Source organism: Orcinus orca, chromosome 1 (genome assembly GCF_937001465.1).
Source record: "Orcinus orca chromosome 1, mOrcOrc1.1, whole genome shotgun sequence".
Taxonomy (NCBI): Eukaryota; Metazoa; Chordata; class Mammalia; order Artiodactyla; family Delphinidae; genus Orcinus; species Orcinus orca.
In genome coordinates, this window is record NC_064559.1 from 102777180 (window position 1) to 102804405 (window position 27226).

At 42.8% G+C, this 27226-nt stretch overlaps 1 protein-coding gene and 1 long non-coding RNA gene across 4 annotated transcripts; one reads left to right on the plus strand and one right to left on the minus strand.

The window, feature by feature from the left end:
* Positions 1 to 8601: 8601 nt before the first annotated feature.
* Positions 8602 to 24597, minus strand: LOC117198515 (late cornified envelope protein 7A-like). 3 transcript variants are annotated; one of them, XM_049697575.1, is made up of 3 exons: positions 24114 to 24597; positions 21960 to 22053; positions 8602 to 9196 (listed from the first exon to the last, which is right to left on the minus strand). In XM_049697575.1, the coding sequence occupies exon 3, from the start codon at positions 9173 to 9175 to the stop codon at positions 8792 to 8794; it is 384 nt and encodes a 127-aa protein (XP_049553532.1). In that variant the 5' UTR covers positions 9176 to 9196; positions 21960 to 22053; positions 24114 to 24597; the 3' UTR covers positions 8602 to 8791. The 3 variants fall into 3 exon arrangements, with proteins under 3 accessions (XP_049553532.1, XP_049553536.1, XP_049553526.1); XM_049697579.1 differs by lacking the exons at positions 21960 to 22053; positions 24114 to 24597 and adding an exon at positions 9834 to 12624; XM_049697569.1 differs by lacking the exons at positions 21960 to 22053; positions 24114 to 24597 and adding an exon at positions 9834 to 12624 and having other exon boundaries at positions 8603 to 9338.
* LOC125961189 (uncharacterized) lies at positions 12686 to 26683 on the plus strand. The gene is made up of 2 exons (XR_007471547.1): positions 12686 to 12795; positions 26485 to 26683. It is a non-coding gene; the product is annotated as an uncharacterized LOC125961189 (long non-coding RNA).
* The last annotated feature ends 543 nt before the right edge of the window (positions 26684 to 27226 follow it).

The following is a 27226-nucleotide window of genomic DNA, read 5'->3' on the forward strand; positions in this document are numbered from 1 at the left end:
GGCTACAGCCAGCCTGAGAAGTTGGTGTTTTCACCCCATCTTACCTATGAGTATGATTGAAGTTCAGAGATCTACCTCAGTTGCTAGTAAGTGGATTCAAGTCAGGTTCCATCCCAACCCAGAGCATGTGCTTGGTCTGGTGTCCAACGTGGTACCCAGGGACCCAGGTGCAACAGGACTCTTTCTAGGGTGATCGACTATCTTGAGACAGATGGATCTTTTGTCTTGCCCTTCCTGAAAGCATCATCCCCCCCACGCCCCTCAGCATGTAGGAAGTGTCTGCCTTGGGGGCGTTTCCAGCAAAGGAGACAGAAAGGTCATTGCTCTTGGCATGGAGGACCGAGTTCCAGGTCTGGCTCTATGACTCCTGAGCCAGGGGGCAGGGCAGCTCTCTTCACCTCGCTGACCTTTATCTCTTTCTTTGTGTGGGGGCAGCGTTAGGGGTGAAGAGGAGACAACTGGACCTCGTAGATGTCCTCTAATTCAACCATTCAGGGCTTCTGTAATCTCCCGATTCTTCTAGGAGTAGGAAAAACCCAAACAACTCTTTCTTTGCTCCTTATCAACCCACCTACCTCCCACCCAGGAAATCCAGGAAAGTTCTCCTTAAGTCCATACGCCTAGGACTCAATATATGGCCCCTAGGGCAGCACCGCTATGGTTTCTGCCCAGTCCCTCTTATGGCACGTGGACGAAAGCCACTGGGAGGTCCCAGAGCAGGACAGAGTGTCTAGAAGTGGCCCAGAGTCAGCAGGCAGAGGGACCTGGGGTGTCTTCTAGCCCAGGGCGAGACGTGGAGGAGAAGAAATGAGCAAGCACCCCAGATGGGGGCTCATCCCACAAGTCCACACACCCACATCAGGGAGGTGCCAGGTCTGTCAGAGCCTGTCACCCGGGTGGAGGAGGATGTGTGTGGGAGTTCAAGTGACAACTGCTGAGATCAAGTTGCCACCACCCTCCAGCCTCCAGAACCCACAGATAAGCCACTGGCCCAAAATGGTTTTTGGTTTTTTTTTTTGATTTTTTAAAATTTTTTCAACTGCGTAGTTTGTGGGATCATAGTTCCCCGACAAGGGATCAAACCCAGACCCCCTGCAGTGGAAGTGCAGAGTTCTAACCACTGGACCACCAGGGAAGTCCTTCCAAACTGTTTTTTTAAACTGAACCAGTTACTGTCGTGGGCTTTCCACTAGGCACACACACTTGTGTATCTGTGTGTGTGCATGTGTGCACCCACCTGTGTGTGAGTGTGTGTGTGTGTGTGTGTCCAAGCAGAAGCACAAGAACAAGGTAGGAAGAACTTGAAGTTTATGACCATGGCTGCGTGGCTGGACCAAACAGATTTCATTGTATTTGTTCATCAGGCTTTAAAATTGGAGTCTGTGTGAATAACTCCTAAGGAGATTGCTTCTGTCCTGGCCTCAGTCCCTCCTGCCGGTGGATTCTTCCCCGTCCTCTATCCCACCCCTGCCCTGCCATCCACCATCCCCTCCCAGCCCTACTCCAAATACTCCATCCGGTGCTGAGAAAGCCATGGCTCTCATCTTTCTGTTCTTTTCTCTGTGTCGTGAGGATGGGGGGACTCCTGGGGACAGGAGTTACAACTCCCCCTCACACCAAAGGCTCCCTGAGGGTTCCCTGGGTGGGATGGAAAGACTTACCATCCCCTTTTTGCCACTGAAGGCAGATCTGGTTCCTGGAAGGTGTGCGGGATTCTTACATTAGGTGGTTCCTGGAGGAAACCTGTCCGATGACCCACTTTGCTGTAGACCCAGGGCCTCGGCTGTCTCAGATGATGGGTGTCAGGCCCATAGCTCAGCCCTTGCTTCTGGGGATCCACCTCACTCAGCTCGGGTGTGCAAGCTGGGCCCCACTGAGCTGGGCGTGGCTGACACCTCTGCCCTGCCCAGCCTCTCTCCACCAACTTTCAGAACCACCAGAGCCTCATCGTGGGGTTTCTCTGGGGGAAGGAGCCACCGCCATGAGCCTGAGGAGGATGTCACTGTGTTGCTTGCTGCTGGCTGAGGACAGACTGGGGCGGCTACCCTTTGGGGTCCACTAGGCTGTGCATCTCCTGAGCTAGAGCACCAGGAGGGAAAGAAATCTGAGAAGGGTCACCTCACGGGGTCCCTACCATGGGTCTGCACTCTCCACACTCCCAGGTCCCTGCAGCCTCAGCTGGGTCACGGGCAGGTTCTCACCTGAGAGGCAAAAGTGATTTGTGGGGTAGGGTGTTGGCCTCAATTCAGTTGCGACTCTATGCCTGCCAGTTATTCAGGAACTAATTCTGTCATCCAGGAAGAGGTCTCTGCTCAGTTTTAGGCACACGACACTGGACCAGGACTCCTAAGGGGTGCGAGTAGGGCACAAGTGACACAGTCCCTCCCTCCAGGTCAAGAGACGCTGCAGAGAGGCTGAGGTGGCAGAGTTCTGCCCTGTCGGTGCCCTGACTTGCCTGGGATGGAGGAGGAAGGAGAAGCAGGGCAAAAGGAGACACACAGATATGAAAATAGAACCCAGACATCAGCAGGAAAATGGGGAAAAAGAGGAGAGAGTTAAGGGCCATAGGAGCCTTGCTCGGTGCCTCCTCCATGGTCTTTGAAGCTGTTTGACAGAAAGTCTGTGTGCACTTGTGCTCCCTGGAGCCCTGGGGGCTGAGCTTGTGCATGTGCGTGTGTGCGCACGCGCACATGAGCGTGTGCAAGGAGCCTGGTATCTGGCGCAGTCTCCGTGTTGTCAGAATCTGTCCCATGAGGGGGTCAGACCTGAGACCAGGGTAGAGAAGAAGGTGGGGGTGGGAGGGAGGTGGGGAGTGGGAGAGTGGACAGTGAGCCCTTTAAAATTTTTTGTTGCTTTTCTCTGTGCATGTTTTCCTTCCTTTACAATTTCTTCTCCCTGCCTCTCTGTCTCTCTCTGTCACTGTTTTCCATTCTCTCTTTCTCTCCTCCTCTGTGTCTGTGGTTTACCTTTATCCCTCTGTAGCCAGTGCCCCTGGACTGACAGTTGGGAGCTTCCTGTCCACCAGGAAGTCCAGCATGTCAGACTCCATCCTTCCAAGTCCAGGCTGGGCTGTTTCTACAGGAGCAGTTCTCATCCCAGTGGCCAGAGGGTACCCAGAGCTCCCATCCAGGGGTTCACCTGGCTGCTTCCAGACATCCCCTCCCAGCACGTTCCCTTTGGGCAGGTCCCGGGAACAGGTCCCGATTGGGGGTGGGGTGCTGCATCAAAGATGGAGAGCATCTTAGGAATCAGTCCTGTGCACTAAAGCACAGGGAGGGAAAGGACAAGGCCCTCAGGTCCCATGCGTTCTGAGCCAGTGCTCTCTCCTTTGTCTCACTGCCCTCTCCTTGACCTCTGCCCAGCAGCCCAGCCTCATCTCTAGCCACTGTTCCTTCCATGTCATCAGACTGGCCCAGAGCAGATCCCTGCTAAATCCTGCTGGCCTCTGTCTGGATCTTTGTACTGCTCTTCCCATGGCCTAGAACACCTATCCCCACACCCTCACTGAATATTACTCAAACCTGAAGTCTCAGCTTACACATCACTTGAGGAAAACAACACTAACCCGTAGGGTTTGTGGCCCTGATATAAGCTCTTGGTGCTCCCTACACTTCTCGCTACATTTTTATCATGATTTCCCTAATTGTCTGGCTTCTCCTCTGGTCTGTTAGTTTCATGGGCACAGGCATCCTTGCTGTCCTGCTCGCCACTGTTCTCAGCATCTAACACAGTGTATGACATTATGTGGACTTCAGTACTAAGGAATGAATGAATGGATGAATGGACAGCCATGAAGGCAGGACCCATCGACAAGTTTTCTCCAGGTTACCTGCTCTGGACACTTCTTTTTTGTCTCTTTTCAATTCGTGGTTCTCATGCTTGGCTTCCAAAAACTGTCTTCCCTGGACTGGCAGCAGATATGCCCCCGCCCTCAGCAGCCTAGTGAATCCATGACTATCAGAAGTCAAATGGTTTCTGTTCCCTCCGGATGCCAAGCTTCTGAGGTTCTAAGCCTCTGTGACCTTGTCATTCTCTCTCCCCAATATTCTGTGACTGTGACTGACTCACCGGCACCCCCTGCTGCCTGGATAGCAGGGTTCCCCTTGGTTTCTTCTCTCCTGAAGGGCACAGGCAGCTCTTGAGTAAACCCATAATGAGTTATTTGTAGTGAGGTAGATGGACCTAGAGTCTGTCATACAGAGTGAAGTAAATCAGAAAGAGAAAAACAAATACCGTATGCCAACACATATATATGGAATCTAAAAAAAAAAAAAAAAAGGTCATGAAGAACCTAGGGGCAAGACGGGAATAAAGACACAAACCTACTAGAGAATGGACTTGAGGACATGGGGAGGGGGAAGGGTAAGCTGGGATGAAGTGAGAGAGTGGCATGGACATATATACACTACCAAATGTAAAATAGATAGCTAGTGGGAAGCAGCCGCATAGCACAGGGAGATCAGCTCAGTGGTTTGTGACCACCTAGAGTGGTGGGATAGTGAGGGTGGGAGGGAGGGAGACACAAGAGGGAAGAGATATGGGAACATATGTATATGTAAAACTGATTCACTTTGTTATAAAGCAGAAACTAACACACCATTGTAAAGCAATTATACTCCAATAAAGATGTTAAAAAAAAAACATAATGGTTCGATTACCTAAGACATAAGCCTAACGCACACATATGTACTGTCTACTGTCTACCAGGCTCCATCCTGAACATGAAGTGTACAAGCTCAATAGCTGACATTCTCAAAGCTCTTTTAATTCTGTGTAGAGACAGTAGACGGCGTCAGTACTGTGTGATGAGAATGATGGCAGGGGAAGCACAGGTTGCCAAGGGAGCACATGGGGTCGGGTTTGGGGTCTGGCATGCTTTCCGGAAGGAGTGATGTTTAAGCAGGGATTGGGTGGCAACGGGAGATAGAGAGTGGGACATGGAGGTGTCCTGTGTAGGGGAGAAGCTCGGTGTGGCTGGAGCACAGCGGGGAGAAAGGAGAAAGGGTGGACACTGTACCGATGAGGGCCTTATACGCCATGGGAAAGGGTTTGGATTTAACCTGAGGACAATGGGAGCCACTGAGGGGTTCTAAACATGGGAGAAACAAGGATCCCTTGGGGGGGTAAGGACTCTATTTTATTCATTTCTAGCTCAGCATAAACACCACACCCCTCCACCTGGGGCCCTTTGCTTGTACTGGCTGGAATAGTCTCCCCAAGAGATCTTCATCACTAACTCCCTTGCTTCCTTCAAGTCTTTGCTTAAATGTGGCTTTATAAGTGAGATATTACACCCTCATCTTCCTATTTAAAATTACTATCTGCCAATAGAGACACGGATGTAGAGAACAAACGTATGGACATATGGAAAGAAGGGGTGGAGGTCAGGGGTGGGATGAACTGGGAGACTGAGATTGACATGTATACACTAATATGTATAACTAATAAGAACCTGCTGTATACACAGGGAACTCCACTTCACTGTACAGTAGAAACTAACACGACACTGTAAAACAACTATACCCCCAATTAATTAATTAATTAAAATTACAATCTGCTACTCTTTCCCTCACTCCAATCACCTTTATACAGTTCTACTTTCTTTTCCTAGGTAACACTTTTTGTATACATACAATATACTCTACGTATAATTTCTTTGCTCTGTTTTTGTCTATTGTCTTTCTTCTCTCACCAAAATGTCACCTCCAAATGGGCAAAGTTTTTTTTTTTTTCGCACGGACTCACCTCAAGCTTCTAGAATAGTCTCTGACATATAGGGAATAAACAATGTTGGTTGAATGCATGAATGCTGATTGTTAGTTACTTTTTTGTGTGTGGGCTGTGGTCTCTGCTATAACTCCGAACTTCATTTGCACAAGGTGAGAAACCTGTTTTTAAAGTCTGTTCTCCAAACATCATCCAAACTAACAGAATGTGTCCCTTCACAGCCCCACTCCTACCTCCTATTTATTTATTTTTTTTTGCCTCTGTCATCAAAATTAGGGATGATTATGACCATCTTCTTTAGTTATAGCAGCTAAATTTATTGGTGATGAGAAAATTGAGGCCAGTTTGCTCTGTAATGGAGCAAATCCTTGTGGTCTCTCACTTCTGGGTTCAGGTCCCTGAGGCCCAGCTTCCTGTACTTCTCCTTTGATATTATCCATTATTATCATATATTTATTTGGTTTGAAACCCAAAAGGTAAAAAGGATACACAGTGCAATTTCCCCCTGCTACTCCAATCCCTTCATCCAATAGCAATCAGTTTCTCAAATATCTTTCCAGGGGTATTTTATATGCTAAAAGCCACACACAAACATGTATACCTTTCCTTCTTTTAACAAAATAAGAGAAACTCCACATTGTTTTGCTCACTGCTTTTTCTCATGTTGGGGATCATTCCATTTCGGTACATAAAGAGTATCTTCATTCAGTTTGCTGTCTGAATAATAATCTAGAGACACATGGGAATTCCCAATTTGAGCTCTTGCAAACAATGCTGTGGTGACACACTGTACATACATCGTGCCTCGGGGAGAATGGGTATAGCATACATTTCCCTAAGTGCAGTTGCTTCCTCAAAAGATAAAACTGAGAGACGTTGTCAATTTTTCTTCCACGGATGTTTCACCAGTTTACATCATTCCTCACAATGTGTAAAACTGCATATTTCCCCACAAACTCACACAGTGAATTCATTATTAAACTAATTGTGCTCTATCAACCTGATAAGTTAAAACTGATATTTCAGAGTAGGTTTGAGTTTTTCTTAGTAAGTCAGCTCAATTTTCTTTCATTATGCTTGGGAGCCATAATATTTCTTTTTCTGGAAACTGCCCAGTTATGCAATTTACCTGATACTTAATTAATTTCCCCTATATATTTGGTCCCAGCTCTGAGCTTCCCATTGAGTCCTATTGATCTGTCTGTATATTCATGGTCTAGTACCACACTATCTATATAACAGCTTCATAATATATTATAAGTATATAATATCTGGTAGAGCTAGTCCGTGCAAATTACTCCTGGTTTTTAGAATTGTCTTGGCCATTTTAATATTATGCTTTTGTGCTCAACATCACTAATTACTAGAGAAATGCAAATCAAAACTACAATGAGGTATCACCTCACACCAGTCAGAATGACCATCATCAAAAAATCTACCAACAGTAAATGCTGGAGAGGGTGTGGAAGAACTGGAATCCTCTTACGCTGTTGGGAGGTATGTAAATTGGTACAGCCAGTATGGAGAACAGTATGGAGGTTTCTCAAAAAAACCAAAAACAGAGTTACCATATGATCCAGCAATCCCACTCCTGGCATATATCTGGAGAAAAACATGGTTCAAAAGGATACATGCACCCCAGTGTCCATTGCAACACTGTTTACAATAGCCAAGACATGGAAGCAACCTAAATGTCCATTGACAGATGAATGGATAAAGAGGATGTGGTACCTATATACAATGGAATATTACTCAGCCATAAAAAAGAATGAAATAATGCCATTTGCAGCAATATGAGTGGATCTGGAGATTATCATACTAAGTAAAGTAAGTCAGACAGAAGAAGACAAATATCATATGATATTGCTTATATGCAGAATCTAAAATAGTGATACAAATGAACTTATTTACAAAACATAAACAGACTCACAGACTTAGAGAACGAATTTATGGTTACCGGGGCAGGGGGAGGAGGGGGGAGGGATAGATTGGGAATTTGGGATTGACATGTACACACCATTATATTTAAAATAGATAACCAACAAGGACCTGCTGTAGAGCACAGGGGACTCTGCTCAATATTCTGTAATAACCTAAATAGGAAAAGAATTTGAATAAGAAGAGATACATGTATAACTGAATCACTTTGCTGTACACCTGAAACTAATGCAACATTGTTAATCGACTATGCTCCAATATAAAATAAAAATTTAAAGAAAGAACCATAGTCCTGAAGGATGGGCAGAGCATGGCTGTTGCCTATGGCCCACTGTTGGGTTGGAAAAAGTACCTTGAGAACTTGCCCCCCAACCCATGGCATTTGTCCCATTAAATAGAGGAGGAAAAAAAACCACATAGGGTGGATAGCAACACCAAGGCCCAAACGTCTCTCGGGGGTATTATGCTCACTGGACCATGGTGTACATTCCCACCAGATTCTGGCGCCTGTGTGAAGAGAAGGCGTGAGGGACTCAGTCAGGAAGATTCACTCAAGGAGAGCGTTTTTCATGGCTTTTTGAACTGAGATCTGAAAACTACATGTACCCCTGTGGCATTTCCTTCTTAAGCATGTGATTCCCCCAAATACAAATGATCTGGAGGCTAAGTTCTGGGACTGGGAAGTAGCGTGTCCTTTATGAGTAGGAAGAAATGTCAGTGATGGTGGCAAATGTGGCAATAGCAGTGGAACAGGGTCACTGATACTTTGGGAACATCCCCTTCTTATTCCCCTCTGGATATTTTTTTCACAGCCCTCTCAGGCTGCTCAGACCCAGGGTCTACCTAGAGGGAATTTCCCATCTGGTGGCTATTTGTGGGAATCTGCTTAAGGAATCCAGGTTCCTGGAAGCTCCTCAAAGCTGAGGATGGGGGAAATCAACAAACTCTAATTAGTTTTGGGTGCCGGGAAAGATAAGCTTTATTTGTGCACACTGATAAGGCTTTGGGAAGTAGAGTTTTCTCCAGCGTTCAGGTCTTCTTGACCTAGGACCAGAGCTAAGGCCAGGAAGTGTGAGATTTTCAGGAAAAAGAGGAATCCATCATGTACACATCTAGGCAGCTTAATTCAGGAGGAGAGGGACGAATAAAACCGAGAGTGAGAAGTGATGTCAGCTCCAGACTGTTCTTTGGCTGTGGCTCTTTTGCTCCTCCAAGGTTGCAGATCAGCTGTAGCCCCAAAACTATGGCAGCAACTGGAACATCCAGAGAGTTCCACCTCACCGCAGTTGGAAGGCTGGGGCTGGCATAGGTAGACACTTGGAAACCGGTGGGACACCAGAGAGCAGCAGCTTCCAAAGCCAGAAATACAGCAGCTGGGGACACAGCAGGAAGGGGCAGGAGGGGGGCAGGGAACCAGGACCTGAGGAGCCTTTGGGGGGTGCTTGGGTGGATATTTGGGGAGGCACTTGGCAGGGAGCTGGTACTTCTGCTGGTTTTGTTGGCAGGACATCTTGGAAAATGTTCAGTTGCTCTATAAAGCAATGCAGATATTTCAAAAGTTCAGTGATTATAAATCTCATTTGTATCAGTATTTTTCCTACAGAGTCTGAAGTTCTGTAATTGATTTTGTGGTTCCAGGGCCCATGTCTTTACAGCAGAGTAGCCCTACTTTCCTGGCATAGGAGAAATCAGGCAGTTGGTAAGTTAGACTTTGGTAACACCTTCTCCTACCTGTCCTGGTTCTCCTATGACTCCTGACTTTAAAGGCAGTAACATAGGGCACTAGGCAGTTTCAAAAATCGTAAGTTTTTTTAATAACGTTATCTGGTTTATGCATTCTAGAAACCACATGTTTAGCCTCAGCCCATGGTCACTCCACCTGTTTTCATCATCTCCCTTCTTTTCATTCTTACATCATGGGCTCTACCTTCAGCCCTGTGTGGCTGTCTCTTATCCTACCAGGTAGCCTCCCCCACCACTGGCCCAATCTCTGGTTACCATTTATCCCCCCTAGGATTGCTACTCCTGAGCCACACCAATGATCTTCATGAGCCTTATCTTCCTGCAATTACCAGGTAGTTCCCATTCTCTCCAACCTGTCCCATTCAGCTGATGTGTGGCAGTCCCAGCCACCCCCAAATTGCCATCAGATCAATGAGGACACTCACCTTGTTCTTCTACCCTTGGGCAAGTGATGATATGTCAAATGCAACGAGGAGATAGTGTGATCTGACGTCTTTTATACATATCCTGCACCTAACTCAAGGGAATAAATCATGTGAAAGCTGTTCTCAACCAGGTGGTTATGATGACAATTTCCCACATTCAAGTGGCTCCGTCACTTTGTCACACTGGGTCACTATTGGATGTTCATGAGTATCTTTCCAGAGCATCCCTCCCCTCCATAAGCCCTGGAATTATTTCCATAAAGATGAGAAGATCGTGATTTATAAGGGAGTTTATAATGGCACAGCTTTGGGATTGAATTTAGGGTTTCTGGAGGAATCCAACTCATGCTTGAGATAAAAATCTAAAGCCACAAATGTTGGGTCACCCGAACATATGAAGGAGTTTCTGAAAACTCGATCAACAGGTTTGGGACCAATAATCCAAGCACACTTGGGCCACAATCAAAGGCTCAGTGTATCTGATTCAGATCCCAAAGTGCCTAAAACATTGACCAACAATGTAGACTCATAGAAAAGCCCAGCTGGAAAGGATTTCAGGCCACTATTTACCCTCCACACATGGATGACGAAACTGAAAGCCAGAGCAGATGAAGGAGATGCTCTGAGTCCTGCAGAGTCTGAACTAGAAGCCAGGTCTCCTAACTCTCTGAGACCATGAGATCCAGCCACCTCTTTCTTTAATCACAGTTCCTTGTTTCCAACTTCCTTCATTATATCCACTGGAACCTACTAGAGCCCTGCCCACCAGCAACCTTTCCTAGTTTGCTTTTCTTAGTTCATCATTTCAACCACTCTTTGGCCAATATAATAAACTTTCTTGCCCGTTCGGCTTGTTAATGCACTTGACGGACAAAACCCAAACCCTGGCTGAATCTGCCCTGCTATGCCTAGCTGCTATGAAAATTAAAAACAAAACAAAAACAGATCCTTTGGAAAGTTGGCATTATCTTAAGATCATAATCATCCACCTGGTTGAGCCCAAAATACTGCTTGGCAATCCTGTACACTTCTCTGAATTTACTGTGCACACACATCATGACTTTCCTCCTCTCTTGAACCTCTGAAACACTTGATGCTGCCTCTAGATAGATGATACTGCCCCTACTTCATGGGGTAAACAGCACCCGTCAAGTGTAAAGTACTCCACTTCCTACCACCAAGTCTACTCATGCCTGCAACCATCCTTTGTGACTTCCTGTGTTGGAGAAGGATCAGCTCCTTTTCTTTTCTAATGCCTGTCCCTACTCCTTTGCTCTGAATCCTTGTATCTCCTATGAAATGCTGCCACAGTTTACTGTATTTCTCATAACACCATGCTTGTATTTATTTTTCTATATCTGTCATCCTGGATAGAGTGAAATGTCAGTGTTTGCTGGTTCATTCTTTATCCTCAGCACCTACACAGTGCCTGACATCTTGTAAGTGCTCAAAAAGTATTTGCTCAGTGAATTAATGAGCTGTGGTTGAGACAAAAGTCTCTCTCCTTTCACTCCTGGAGAGAGAGTACCTGGGAGGCCAGGTTAGCAGCAAGCAAATGGATCGGGTGTGGGAGGCTGCTCCCAGGATAAAGTCATCAATGAAAACGAACCACAAGAACTTGACAATGGAAGTCAGGAATCTAGTCCTGGCTCTGTTACTCCCCCTGGGTTTCAGAGGAGACTGGATCAGATGGTCTCAATACATCTTCAAGTGTGTATTTGCATTTATGAGCGTCAGACCTCCAAGGATTAACATCCAAGTGCTACCTTTCCTGGTTTGCTGTTTTCCCTGAACTTATTTTATCTGAGTTTGGGAGCAGTGGTGAACTTGATGAAGAGGGGAGAGACGATGGCTGGTGTGTATGTGAGGATGTGAAACATTGCAAGGTAAGCCACATGATGAAGAAGCAACTCCATATAGTCTAGTTATTTCATCCCACTTATTAGAGGAAATTATTTAACTTGTCTGGTTGTGACAAAAGAGAGTATTTTGTATATATGTGACTCTTGCTTAATCGTGTCCCTCCTATCTAAGAGTGTGAGCTATTGAAGCCCAGATCTGTGGGATGGGCAAAATTATGCTCCTTCTTTGCATGGCCCCCACTAAAATATTACAAATAATTTTCAAAGGTTGGAAAACATTGTTCTACTGTATTGATCCAAAATCATCAATGAATTACTGTTTCAATAATGAAAAATTATTTATCCCAACAGAAACTCCTTTCTTGCAGTAACTTTGAAATGACCATTTTAATGACATTAATTTTTCACTGAGTACCTGTTAGGTGCAGGATTTTGTGAATTCAAAGATTAAGATACTTCTTTGCCCTTAAGGAATGAATGATACAAGTGGGATGATATGAGAGAAAGGAAGGGAATTAAGATTTATTCTCAACCTCTCATCCATCAAACATGTTATTTTCATTATTCCAACACATTATTTCTTGAGTTCCTTGCTGTTAATCCCACGTTACAGATAAAACAAGACTGAGGCTCAAAACCAGAGTGCAAGTTAGTCAGGGGGTGAGAGGGAAACAGGCATTCTAGGTAGAGGGAAGCAGAACACATGCATAGGCACGGAGATGTGAAAGGGCTTGATCTTTTCTGGAAACAGAGTAGCCATACTATTGGATAAAAGGAAGAAGTGGGACACTAACTGGACAGAAAGGAAGGGAGGGTCCAGAGCATTAAGAGCTTTACTTGCTGGGTTGTTTGCTTTAGCCTATAGATTAATAGCTTCCAAAATTATATCCTTTGGAACCCTGTTACCCAGGTTGTGCAAACGTCACCTCTTCAGAGAGCCACACCTGCAGACAGTATGAGTTGCTCTGTTGCTCTGGGGGTGCTTCCAGCCCTCCCTCCCTGCCTCCACCCTTGCCTACGTGTCAGTTTCATGTCTCTGCATGCACAGAAGCTGGAAGAAGATGAGTCTTGGAATTGGGGCATTAGCTTTTGAACCATGGGTATGTTATTTAGTATTTTTGAGCCTCGTCTCTCTTTTTCTTTTTTAACTTGTAAAATAGAGTTAACCATAAGAATCTCATAGAGCTATTTAGTATAATAATGCAAATAATGTTTGACAGGTAGTACATTGAAAATACATTTTAGTTTCCTTCCTTTCCCTCACCAGTCTACTGATATGGGGGTTCCTAAAAACTTTGAGTCAGATTTTAAATGATCGTTTATCCTAAATTCTTGACTATTTGGGCTACCTGAGAGGGGGAGCCTGAGCAGACAGCAATCTGGACCTTCCACTTACGCCCTGTTGCAATAGAGTCATTGCACCTTTACCCGCTTTATGTATTAGAGGCAAACAATCAATTTCATCTGAAAACTAGATCATGCTGCCTAAAAACTTTTGACTAGAGACAACTGGGTCCTCCTTGACCATTTAATCAAAGGAGGGACATGATGAGATTTTTATTTTAGAGAGATTACTTGGGTTAGGTGGCCTTAGGTGCCTTGATTTGGTTACTTAAGCTGAAGTCTATGGTGACAACCAGGCTACAAATCTGATGTGAGGATCAGAGCTGGACTCGGGGGAGCTCTTTGTTAATGAGCTTGTAGACAGAGGGACTGGTTGGAAGGTGACTGGAGGGTCTTCTCTTCCTCGAGGGCTGTCTGGACCTCATATATTCCTTGACTCTATCCTCATCTGCCCAAGCACTTCCTCACCATCCTGCCTGCCTGAGGATTCAAGCGTGCTCTGGATTCCTGCTGTCTTGGGTGTGCCCTTAATGGAAGGGTGAGGTACCAATCAGGCCAGCATTGGTATGCATGAGATTCTTATCAAGCTAATTCCTAAGTGATGAAATAAAGGAAAATAAGGATCTTCTTTCTGACTTGAGTGGTCAGATCTTTGAACAGTCCTCCTATGGGACAGAATCCCAAATGACAGGCAGACATGTGGGTCTGACTCTGGCAAACTGCACTGGGAGAGGATTCATGGTCCTCTCAAGGGCAGTGGGATTCACACCCGCATTGCTGAAGGACGCATGCTGCTTGTGCTTTCCTTGGAGTGGAAGGAACAGTCATGACCCATGTTCAATGACCTGGCCCCGGGGGTCTGAGACCATCCCAATTAGTGGATGGAAGAAAGGGACAAGATCTGCTCAGCATAACACATCCCCATGATTTCTGTGACATGGTCACAAAAGCCAATCCCCCGCCCCTGTCTGTATAGTGTCGACTAGAGACGTAGGCCCACCATGTATAGGATGGTGGTTTGATGAAGAAACCAACACCAGCATTGAGTGGGGTTCTGTAAGCTGTAGGTACAGTACAAACATCATTCTTTATTGCAGTCCCAAGTATTCCCTGGCTGCTGAGTCCTATTCCTGTGGTATTGGGGAACACACACCAGTGTCATCTGGTGCCAGTATTACGACCCCTCCTTTCTCTAAATTCTCCAACTGTAGAAAACTCCCTTAGAATGAAGTAGCAGGTCATCCCTGAGGCACAGGCCCAGTCCTGACACTGACCAGCTGTGGGTCACTTGCCTCTTTCAGGCCTCAGTGTCTTCACTTGTAAAGTGAGTGTGGTTATTTGTGTTGTTTTTATCTTGATCTCTGAGGTAATGATGAGACCTCTGTGCTTAGGGGCTGCTTGATCATATTAGGACCTGAGTGACTTTCTGATTGGTCATCTTTGATGGTTGTTGTGGTAACAAATGTAAGCATCCCTCTTTGAATCCTGGGCTCTACCCTGGTCCCTCAGTTGACCTCAGTGAGTGGAGCAATAACTAAGACCTCTTATTGCAGCTTGTATTTACAAATGTCACCATCAAATGATGCCTTTTAGTCCTAAGATCAGAAAGGATGCAGAGAGATCACCTTGCCTATGCTTCTCCTCCAGGCAATGATCCCAAGAAGATATTTATAAATCTTCCAAGAAATGAGACACCACAACCTATAGCAACAGAGTTTCCTGCTCTTGTATAACTTCATCCCTCTCTTCTGATGTTCACCAAGGTGAACAGAACAGATCTTTGGCTCCATCATCCTCCCATACTTAGTGACTGCTGTACACATAATATCTCTGGCTCATCACAACCACATGCTAAAGACTTCACCATCATTCTCTCCACTGTGTCAAAAAGGGATAACCCAGTAGATTGTATCTTTCAGCTTGCAATTAACACATCTTAAGGAAAAGGCAGGGATGGTAATACCACCTCTCACTGAAAAGCCAGCTTCCAGTTGGATCAGGAGTGTTATCTTTACCTAGGAAGGACAGTTCTATAAAATGTAAGAGGATAGGGGGCAGGTATTAAGAAGCCTCAGGCAAGTTGCTCAGTTTGTGGCATCAGGACTTTCTGCTCTGTCAGTCTGTGAACTGTAGTTCTAAGCCATTCATACTTTAGAGGTAGTAGTCCCACAAGGAGAGTCCCTCACATTCCCCCACATTTGTCTTACATTTCATAGGTTTTACTTTCTCCTCTGAACAACACTGTGAGTTAGGTGTTACTGCCTATGGAAAAACTGAATATTGGAAAGTTTATGAGCAAGTGAAGATCACACAGTTCTAGGCTGAAGAATAATAGGGACCCAGCAAGGAACTGCATGAAGCAAGGAAAGAATTCTTTCAGTCTTGATCTTGGTGCTGTTATAGATCAGAGACTCTACACCTTCTGTGCATCTGAGCTATCTGGGAAGCACTGTTAAAATGCAGATTCCTGGTTCCCAATTAAGACCTATTGAGTTATAATCTCTGAGGAGTGGGTCATAAGTATTTACATTGTTTAAATATGCTCTGGGTGATTCTGCTAGTTTGGGAAATACCGTCCTAAAGTGTAGTATGTATGTATGGTAGTACCATAGAATGAAAGTCAGCCCTAGAACCTTCGGGCAGCAGTGTTTCCTCAGCCTCTTAATCCCTTCCTCCAAGCTCCTCCAGGGATCTTCACAGGCAGTTAAAAGATGTAAGGAGCACTGTCAACCCACAAACTCATTCCGCCTTGGAGGGGTCTTAGCAAACACCTAGTCAGGTGCTTATATCCCCTCTCCCATATGCCTAATGTTTTCCGGCCTGAAATGAAATGCTTTTATTTGGAGAACTCATTACCTCACAAAGTAGACCATTTCCTTTCTGTTATTTTTGTTAGAAAATTTTATCTAATAAATGCATGAGATCAGATAATAAAGAAATAATGGCAATACCTCGAAAACCGTTCTTGACATAGAGTCAGTACTTATTTATTTGTTGAATGAGTGAATTAACTGCAAATAAAATGTGTTGTTTGGCTTGGTTATATGGTTTCATTTCACACATGAGAGTTGAAGGATCAGATAAGTCATTTCACAGAGTTAAAACAGAGGCAGAATTATGATGACACTTAAGGTCAATTGACTTCACCCAGTGTTTATGTTTGGCATGGGCAGAGGGGGAGCACGATCCTCTTGGGAGCACAGCATAGGGGTTAAATGTCTAGTATCTGCACTCGGATCACCCAGCTTCAAATCCAGGTTCCATCACTTATTATTTGTACAACGTTAGGCTTGTCACTTGTCTTCTCTGTACTATGACTACTCATCTGTAAAATGGTGATAAAAATTACATCTACTTCATAGAGCTGTTGTGATGATTACATAAATAATATGCATACAGTCGTTAGAAGTCAGGTTGTACATAGTAGGTGCTCTATAAATACAGATTGTTGCTGTTTCTTTTTGTGTTGTTGTTGGTATTATTATATTACTATTTGGCTAGTTCAGTGTCACTCAGTGCTGAGGGTCTATATTTTTATTTCTCTAAAGATTTATAAATAACAATGAATATCATGAGAACATGTCAGTGACTGGGAAAAGCTGGTTTCACGACACTCTTCCCACCTCCCGCCCCCAACAGGTCCACCACCATCTCCTCCAAATATCCCCACGAGTCATGCATAGGTTGAGGCTGCAAGCTGTGACAATGGACATTGGGATGGATCAGGCAAAGATTCAGGGTTAATTGGAGTCATCTATTTGAAAAATGGCTCTCATATATCAGAGCTATTATATAAAGCTATAATGAGGAAAGTTCCCTAAAAATCATTTGCCTGTAGGGTCTGAGAGCAAACTTATTAACTAGGCACTAGAAAAATGAGTAGAGCTAGTGTTCGATCCAGGCAGGGACTGAGTTTATATGGGGTTCAGAGTATGTCAATCCCTCTACTCCACTGGCAATCAAAGCAGGACAGAGAGAACCTGTCAGCGATAAGGGTAGAACTTCTGGGAATTCAATCAGAAGGAGAAGAATGGAGACATCACAGGTCCATGTCGAGAGGGCATACTGAAGCTCAAGGGAGGAGGAGGGATCCGTCAGAATTCAGGGACTTGAGAGAATTGACAGAGCATCTGTAGAGAGAGAGAGCAGTCTGGGACTTAGGTTCTGTTCTTGTTAGGTGTTAGAAGAAGCCTGAGCAGGTGGTTAACAGAGCAGTAAGATAGGTTTATTTAGACCCCTTTATCTTATTTGAGCATCATTTCACACCAGAATGAAGAATGGAGGTACTTTTATTATCCATGTTTCACAGATGGGTGAGTTACATCCTTTGTGAACAAAGCTATGACTAGACCTGTGAGACCTTCTGTTTTCAGGCTTCCTTATACTCTCAGTTGACCCTCTCTGCCATGTTAATAAGCAGGAATTTGTTTTAGTGTGACTTGCTTTTCTCAATGGGAGGTAAAACAATAGTGGTTGTCCTCCATCTGTAATTTTGTTCTAATAATGTTTTTAAGTGTATCCCTGATCATTGCAAACAATTTCTTTTAGAATCCATTGTTAGGAAGGGCAAGCCTTCTCTTGAAGACTATATATATCAGATAATTTGTCTCTTTAGATTTTATCTACCAGAAAGTTCAGAACTAATCATTAGTCTGAGGTATAGTAACTATTTAGGTCACAAATTTAATACTTGTGTTCTTTGATCTACCTATAGGCTGTCCCCTACTGTTTTCTGATCTCCTACATGTAGTTTTATGACAGAGATGCTATGTCCTCTCCTACCCTGATTCATCGAGAGAATCCAAACTGGTCCTAACCCGTGCCTGGGTATGGAATGAGGCTTTCTCATGCCTATAGTCCCACACAAGGTGTCTGTGATCTCATGCTTTATGCCCAAGCCATGTGATGAGCTTGCTCCTGGGAAGTGAGTCTGCTAAGGTGGGATGGCGGGAGGAGGAAGCTGAGCAGAGTCTATGTTTAGCAGATGATTTCTGGGGAGTGGAATCTAGGTCTGGGGCAGAGAATATGCAAAATGAACGTGGATCATCTTATAATACCATAAAACAAGGAAGTGCTTAAAAAAGAATCCAAATGGGGTTAAGCCAAAGGGACACTGGAGCTCTCTGAAAGAGCTCCCATGGAGTGACAGTCCATTTCAGTTTAGTCCCTTGGTCTTCAGGATGCCTGGTCTCTATCCTGACCCGTCTTTACCCAGCTTCAAGGACCCTGGCTCACCATTCTTTCCTCTTTAATCAATAGTCTACATAGCCTCCAGAGGCAAGAGAAAACGTTGCTTGCACAGCATGAAATTACTTCTGGGCTTTCATAACTTTGTTTTCAAAACAGAGTATACCATTCCTGCATACTGAGAATGAACAAATAAGTGAATGTGTGGCAAATGGTGGGAGCTAATTTCTCATTGTTGGAGTGGACGATTACAGACGAACAAAGAAAGAGGCTAGGATAAACCATGAGATACTGAATTAGAGTTGAAGTCATCAGTATGAATTCATTTTCAGCTGAATATAGATACCAATGGATAACTATTGAAAGAATTGCAGACCTGTGCCTATACACTGGTTAGTATGCACATGTATATTTCAAAGCTCCATCCACTGGGAAGGCCAAGAAGCAATGACACCCCAGTAGCAGTGAACACAACCAACACCCAGATCTTGGTTTATAATGTAATTTCCTAATAAAACAAAGCAGGGCTCACAAGACAAATAGCTGAATCTAGGACTGGGGCAGAGAATATGCAAAATGAACCTGGATCATCTTATAATGCCATAAAACAAGGAAGTGCTTTAAAAAGAATCCAAATGGGGTTAAGCCAAAGGGACACTGGAGCTCATTGAAAGAGCTCCCAAAGCTGGAATAATATGAACAACAAAATAAATAAATTGGCATTGGATTAGAACCCAAAGTATAAAATAAATAGATACCCAATATCTATGAGTTCCTACTGATATAAATAAATGACTGAATAAATTTAAATAAAGAGAAAGAGAGAGAGAGAAACAGATAAATCTTCCTACAGAAAAATTCCAAATAATTTGTGTAGCTACTGCCCGCTCAAGGAGATGGAGCAAAACTTCCTACCCCTTTGAATGGGCTTGCATATAGTGACTTCCTTCCAGAGAGGAGTACAGAAATGAAAGGAAAAAGAGTAAACTTACAGTTTGGAAACCTGACAAACACTACCTCATCCAGGTGATCAAGGTCAGTATCAACAGCGACGTCATGTCGATAGTATGTACTGTTGATATGATGATATGATATGTAATATGATATGAGAATGGCATTTTACCCCTGTGATCCTCCTCCCTCAAAGCCATAATCTCATTCTAATCATGAGAAAAACACCACACAAATCCCAACTGAGAGACGTTCTACGAAATGCCGGACCAGTACTCATCAAAATTGTCAAAGTCATCCAAAATAAGGAGAGTTTAAGAAACTGTCACAGTCAAGAGGAGCCTAAGGAGACAAGACAACAGAATGTAATATGGTGTCCTGGATGGGATCCAGGAACACAAAAGAGACACGAGTTAAAAATTAAAGAAATCTGAATAAAATATGGGTATGGACTTTAGTTAATAACAATGTATCAATATTTATTCTTTAATTGTAATTAATGTACCATACTAGTGTAAGATCTCAACAACAGGGGAAACTGTTACAGGGGACGTGGGAAATTCTCTGTACTATCTTTGCAACTTTCCTGTAAATCTAAAACTATGTTAAATAAAAAAGCCTATTAAAACATAGAGTACACCCCAAATGTAAATTACAACTAACATTTGTGTCAAAATGTGTTTCCTACAATATCATATATAATCCCCTCCACAGTCCCATGAAACAGATACTCTTATTTTACTTTATATCTAAATGAGGAAACTGAGCCATAGAAAAGCACAGAAACTTGAGTAAAATCACAGAATTATCAGAGATTTGACATGGGTTCCACCTGGCAGGGGTCTGAACTTAACACTCACTCTGTTAAGGACAGTTTGGCCTAGGACTCATACAGGGATGTAAAACTAGGGTGTGATTTGATTGATTTTTAGAAAAAGTAATACATATAAATGAAAATTAAAAATCAAGTGATTCAATAGGTTGTAATATGAAAAAATGTGTCACTGTAAATAACCTGCTTATACCTTTATTTCCTCGCCTCCTTTCAGACCTATTTACTTCCCCCAATGAAACACAGTGAATGAAGTCCATGTTCATTGTCCCTTCCCTTCCTCCTCCTTATTTAGACATGGTTTTATTTTTCATACTACTATTGGCTACCGCTATAACTTTAAATACTATAACTAAAATTCTATTTCTTCACCTGCCAAGTTTAGGCAGTATTTCTTGCCTTCCACTAAATAAGAGTGGAAATTAGCACCACATACTTTCTTTCACCTCAGGATGATTTTGTTTTAATATTTTATTGGTAACAACTTTACAGAGATCAATAAAAACAATGACTTTTTATTACTATTTGTGCTATGTCATGAAGTGTATAGGATCTAGTAATATAAAATATGGTCTGCAGACGTTGTAAACTAAGAGCTGCTGAAAGCACATTAGACCTAGGGAATGGGCTAGGCCAGCCTCACTAGAGGTTGATCACAGAGCCAGGCAAACGAGAGGCACGTCTGTCCTGACTGGAGACCCAGGGAGAGCTGGGCACTCTGAGGCAGGGGCTGTCCTGGCATTAGATCACTGGGCTCAAACTCAGTTCCCCTGCAAGAACTCCCTTGTTGTAAGGCTGGAATCCAGACTGGTGAAGAGGGTACACAATGCTGTGAAACCTTCACTCAGGGACCTTTCAAAGTCCTTGGGGAGCTCTTTAAAATAGCAACTTGCTTTCTTTCATTCTTTTTTTTATTTATTTACATGTTCTTTATTTAGTCCATACAATACTGCATTTAACATTTTTTTTTAATTAGATAAAAGGGCATATTAAATGTCAATACTATGTCAACATAAAATTTTTCTAAGTAGAAAATATTTAAAATGTGTAAATATTTAATATTCATTAAGAGTGTAAAGTTAGATACATTCTAAAGAAATGTATCACCTATGGGCCACCTATTTTTGCTGGCCCAAGATTTCGTATATAGCACATTTTGCACAAAATATGAAGTCTTTGTTTTTCGTTATTTGTTACTATAAAACAAAGGTATACTGTGTGTACAATATTAAAATAAAGCCATACTAATGCAACACAAAAAAGGCATTTATAATATTGACATTTCTGATGTATAGACATATTTAGAAAATGTGAAGATGCCAAATGAAGACCTTTATGAAGAAAAACAATGATCAAATTACTAGTTTATTTTCAATGTAATTTTGAAGTCAATTTGATACAGACTGAACAGTGTGTCAATGCAATACTATGTAAGTTGAACAATTAGTGGAGGGAATTAACTAGTACTCTTGTCAAAGAAAATTTGTTTCTGTCAAAACTTAATTTTTTTTGTTTTGACTTGGTGAATGTCTGTTTTAAATAAAGAGCAGAAATTAAAAATAGAAAAAAAAATATTCTTTCACATTAAGCTTTGCACAATCAACCAAACGTTTATATTTTGCTTTTTTCTTAGGGAAAAATGAGATTTCATTTCCAGAAATCTCTCACATGGACATAACTGAATATCTAAAATCAAAAATATTTAAAAACCTATCAACTAAATATGGAAGCTTAAGCAATGGTATATCAAAATTCCTAAGACATTGCTTTATGCAATATAAAGCATCCTTTTTCCTTCAAAGGGAGAAAGCATCTAAACTTTTTTTAAAAGGATGAGTTTCATGACAGTAAAATAGATAGATACTTGTCAAGTTTCTCAGAAAGTATTTCTTCTCACAAGAGGGATTCTTTTTCTGTAGCTAGGGTAATTTTTTTTAACATAGTACTCACTCTTGCTCTTGAAAAAAGGCATCCTTTTCCCAAAAATGATTTTCTTAAATGGAGGCATTGTAATTGCTACCAAGATGCAATTTTCCTGGAGGGTCTGAAAAAAAATAAAATAAAATAACTTTATAATCTTTGGCAATTCTAGAATTCCAACAATTTCATTCCTAGGCATATATCCAGAGAAAACTCTAATTCGAACAGATACATGTGCCCCAATGTTTGTAGCAGCACTATTTACAATAGCTAAAACATGGAAGCAACCTAAATGTCCACTGACAGATGAGTTGATAAAAAAGATGTAGTATATATATGCAATGAAATATTGCTCAGCCATAAAAAATGAATGAAATAATGTAATTTACAGCACATGGATGGAGCTGGAGATCATTATACTAAGTGAAGTAAGTCAGAAGGAGAAAGACAAATACCATATGATATCACTTACATGTGGAATCTAAAATATGATACAAATGAACTTATTTACAAAACAGAAACAGACTCACAGACATAGAAAACAAACTTATGTTTACCAAAGGGGAAAGGGGGTGGGGAAGGGATAAATTAGGAGTTTAGGATTAGCAGATACAAACTACTATATGTAAAACAAACAAGGTCTTACTGTATAGCCAAGGGAACTATATTCAATATCCTGTAATAAGCCATAATTTAAAAGAATATGAAAAAGGATATAATATATATGTATATAACTGAATCACTCTGCTGTAGACCTGAAACTAACACAACATTGTAAACCAACTATACTTCAATAAAAAAATTTTAAAAATAGAATTCCAATTCTAAATTATTTTATACATACATATATATATATATATATATATATATATTTACTGTTGTTTAAACAGCAAAATAGTGGAAACAATTTTAGTGCCAGATATCAGAGAACTAGTTACATAAATTTATGGCGTATTCATCCAATAGAGTATAATAATGTTGATCAATATTTTTTTGCATGGAAGAGCATTGACAATTACATTGTTAAGTAAAACAGCAGGTTATACAATATTCTGAAATGATCTTATTTTGTAATTGTTTTAAAGTTTGGAAATAGATCCATGAAATTATTAGCAGTAGTTATTTTTAGGTGATAAGATTTTTGGTTGGTCTTGATCATCTTCCTTATGCTTATCTACATTAACATATCTTGCATACACACAAGTATGTATCATTTGTTTAATGAGAAAAAATTATACGTTTAAAATTATAATTATATATAATTATACTATATCTATATGACTAGGTATAAATATTTCACAACAGAGGCAAAATCAGGTCCTAGCAATAGGGGGGATGACTAAACTATGGAAATAAGCATCCTGTGTATTGGAAATGATAGACAGGCTGATATTCTGCTCTGAGCCTGGGCAATACAGTCTACTGGGTTGGGTACTTGGTTAAAAAAAATACTTCAGTGTCCCCCAGAAAATAAGAATCAGCTAAAATTTTCACACGAAACTTATACTGATAGGCAACATAATTGAACCTCAAACCTCTCCAGGCCTCTATACTTTCTTTACCTCAGGTCCCCCCAATCCCAGACTGATAGACTCTGAGCTTGGGTATAATCTTTTGGTAGCTGGAGTTTTAAACCTTAAGTTCAGCAAATTCAGTTGGTTTGAGTTTTCATAAGGATTTGGAGTTATGAACTGTCCCACATTATCATCCTACACCTGGCAATCCAGCCCAATTGAAATCCATGTCATTGGCAAGTACCCCATTTGCCTTGCATTCCATTGTGCTGTATCTTCCACCTGGAAGATCCTCCCTACTCATCCCAGCCCCAGTACCAAAGTCTGCTTATCCTTAAAGGCCCTGTTTAAATGCTTCCAACTCTACCCCGGGGAGCCTATTCTTCTCTCCCACAAGTGGTGTGCTCTCTCTGTTTTGAATTTCTCCTTCCAAAGCCCAGGAAGCCACCTTTGACCTACACCATCAGGATGAGTCTCTCCCTGCTGTCCTTGACCTTTCTTACTTTATTTTCCCCCTTTAAGTTCTTTTAGATGCAAAGTAAGAAAAAAATAAGTATGTCAATCAGCTTAAAATTATATTTATTAGTCTACATATTTCAGTCTGGAGTGTACATTGCTTCTCCCACTAGACTGTAAGCTTTTCTAGAGCAGAAACAAATCTCCAACTTACATCTGTGAACACAGAGCCTGGTACACAGTAGGTTTTCAGCATATGTTTATTACATTGATGCCTTCAATGCTAGGATCGGGGGATGACACAGGTCAATGGATGTGAGGATGCTGAGAACTCAGACGTAAGTCTCAAACCACCTGTCTCTTTAAAACATCCTCAGCTTTCTTAGGAGGAAAGAAGGAGGGGCAGCCTCCACCTGCAAAAGTCTCAGCACATCTGAGCAGAAACCTCAAGTGTTCACAGCAGCCGCACCTCCAAAGCAGCTGTGTTGGTGCTGAGCTGAAGGGGTGGGTGGTGGACAGATGTGGAAGTACAGCTTAGCAGAGTTCTGGCCTCCTAAGTGCAGGGGCGCCAGGAAGTGTTTCCCAGCCCAAATGAGAGGGAGGGGCCTGAGCTTCCAGTGAATGAGTGCCAGAGACCCGGGTGGGGCAAGAGCAGCTGTCCTCGTGTCCCCTTTTCTGGGCCAGTCACCTTAATACTCCTTAACACTTCTCCTCTTTGATGTGGTAGGTTGTGCCACCCCTGAGGCCGTGGGGCTTCCGGGGAGCCCTCCAAGAGCCAGCCGGGCTCTGATCCCAGGCCCTTTGGGAAACAGAACTACAGCCTCCTGTACAGGGAGTGCAAGGAACGGAGCAGGAGAACAGGGAAGGATTTGGGCCTTGGGGAGGGGGGCATCTGAGAGCACTTGGAGTCTCCTGAGATTGCTGCTTCTGCTGTGACATTGCCTGGCTAGCCCGTGGAAGCTGGAAGGAAAAAGAACATTCGGTTAGATCAGGGACCCAGGTGCCTTGAGTGTTTGTTTCTCTTCTCCATGAGCTGGAGCTGTCATGGGAACCTAGCATTTACAACCTGCTAAAATCCACCCCAGGAGGGGAAAATGGATTTGAAAGGGGAGCAAATCGTGGTGGGAACTCCCAGGGGTCCCACTCATCAATAACCATAATAACTTATTTTTTTTCTTAAATAAGAAAAACAAAAACTGTAACCTAGTTGAGCTGATAGTCCACTTTTCCCAGGCCAATGTCCACCATGGTCAAGTGTAAAGGAGGTCCGAGTTTCTACCCTTTCTTCACTTGGTCTTATTTTGCCCTGAAGTTCCTAAGCCTGCATATACCTTCTCTACTTCTCTGGCCCTCTAGCTTCTGTGGCTTTCTCCCATGTTAGATCATTTGGGGTCTTTCAAAGGGATCCATTTCCCTTCCCTTCTCCCTGCCCCAGACCTCTCCTACCTGGAGTATCTACTCCCTAGGAGAAAAAAAAAGAGGAGGAAATGGGGCTGCCTTAGCAGCCTCTGAGTAAGAGATATCCACACGTATACCCACCCAGATGTAGCCTCACCCTAGAGGAAGACATGTGGACAACTTATCCCGGAGTCTGGAGGTCTGTGGGGCTGGGAAGGAGAAGCCTTTTATGCCTACTCAATTAAAGCCTCCAGGCTACATGTTACTTGAGGGCAGCCATGGAGCAGATTATCCGGATGTTTCACAATTCCCAGGGCTGGATTCCTCAGCTACACGCAGCTGGATGTGGGTCAAAGGGATACCCATGTGAGTGAGTGACCAAAAGGTTGGGGCCTTCAGATTGGCCTGAGTGAAGGTGGGTACACTGACCAAGCCTAGATTACATCCCTAGGGGGCTAAATGGGGATATGACAGTTCTATCCAGGACTGGAGGGGGAGGATCAAAGTCAATACTATGCAAGTCTGAGGAGGACCCTTCTTGTCCACCCCCCACCCAACACCCATGACTTTCATCATCCAGCTCAATGCCATCTCCTTCATGGAGACTTGCCTGGTCTCCCAGCCACATCCAAGTCCTCCGTCCTCTGGAGGATGAACTTTGTAGATGCCTTGTTGCAATAAAAATGGAAGTGAGGTTTCTTTTCCCCCCTCTCCTGAGAACAAGGGAAATAAAGGGAACAGTGAACAGGCTAGAGAAGAAACATAACCTGGCCTGAAAAAGTTAATCACTCCTTGTTTTATTTTCAGTGTTACTAATCTGTAGTGTCTGTAACTACATTTGTACTTCACAAAGCTTAACCTACCACTCCCTGACACTATGTAAATTACATCCTGTGCCTACCACTCCCTAACTTTATGTAAATTACATCCTGGTCCTGGTGTTTACATTCCCTGGTCTCTCTCTTTTTTTTTTTTTTAACATCTTTATTGGGGTATAATTGCTTTACAATGGTGTGTTAGTTTCTGCTTTATAACAAAGTGAATCAGTTATACATAAACATATGTTCCCATATCTCTTCCCTCTTACGTCTCCCTCCCTCCCACCCTCCCTAACCCACCCCTCCAGGCGGTCACAAAGCACCTGGTCTCTCTTGTAACAATCACCCACTGTAGCTTTTGCATTTCAGAAAGAAGGTCACAGGCTGATAAACCAGAGACAAATGGACCCAATTACCAGGCTGCCTGATGCCAACTATGACTGTTTTGAAATAATGCAAGGACAAAAAGAATGCAAGACCTTCACTACTTTGATCCTTATCATATACCCTGGACTGCAAGCCCCGCATATAAAATCTTCTCTAATTCCCTGAATGGTGGGGGGGGGGGCACAGTTCTTGAGGCACTAGCCTGCTGTGTCTTCCCTTATGCCTGGCAGAGGAATAAAGCCATCTCTCTTATCCTCCAAAATCTCTGTCGCTTTATTTCTGTACGGCATCAGTGCACAGAGAGCCAAGATTTTTTTTGGCAACAGCCTCTCACAGCCTTTAAAGCTGCTCAAGGTCAAGGTGACCTAAATTCCTGTCCTATCTCCTCTATTAAACAGTTCCTTGATGACAGGGACTTCATCACTTCTGCATTCCTAGAGCCTGATACTGTCCCTTTGCCATTTGCAACAACATGGATGGACATAAGTCAGAAAGAGAAAGACAAATACTCTTATGTTATCATTTATATATGGAATCTAAAAAATAAAACAGATGAGTGAATATAACAAAACAGAAACAGACTCACAGATATAGAGAACAAACTAGTGGTTACCAGTGGGGAGCGGGGAGGGGAGAGGGGCAAGACAGGGGTATGGGATTAAGAGGTACAAATTACTATGTATAAAATAAGCTACAAAGACATGCCATATAGCACAGGGAATAT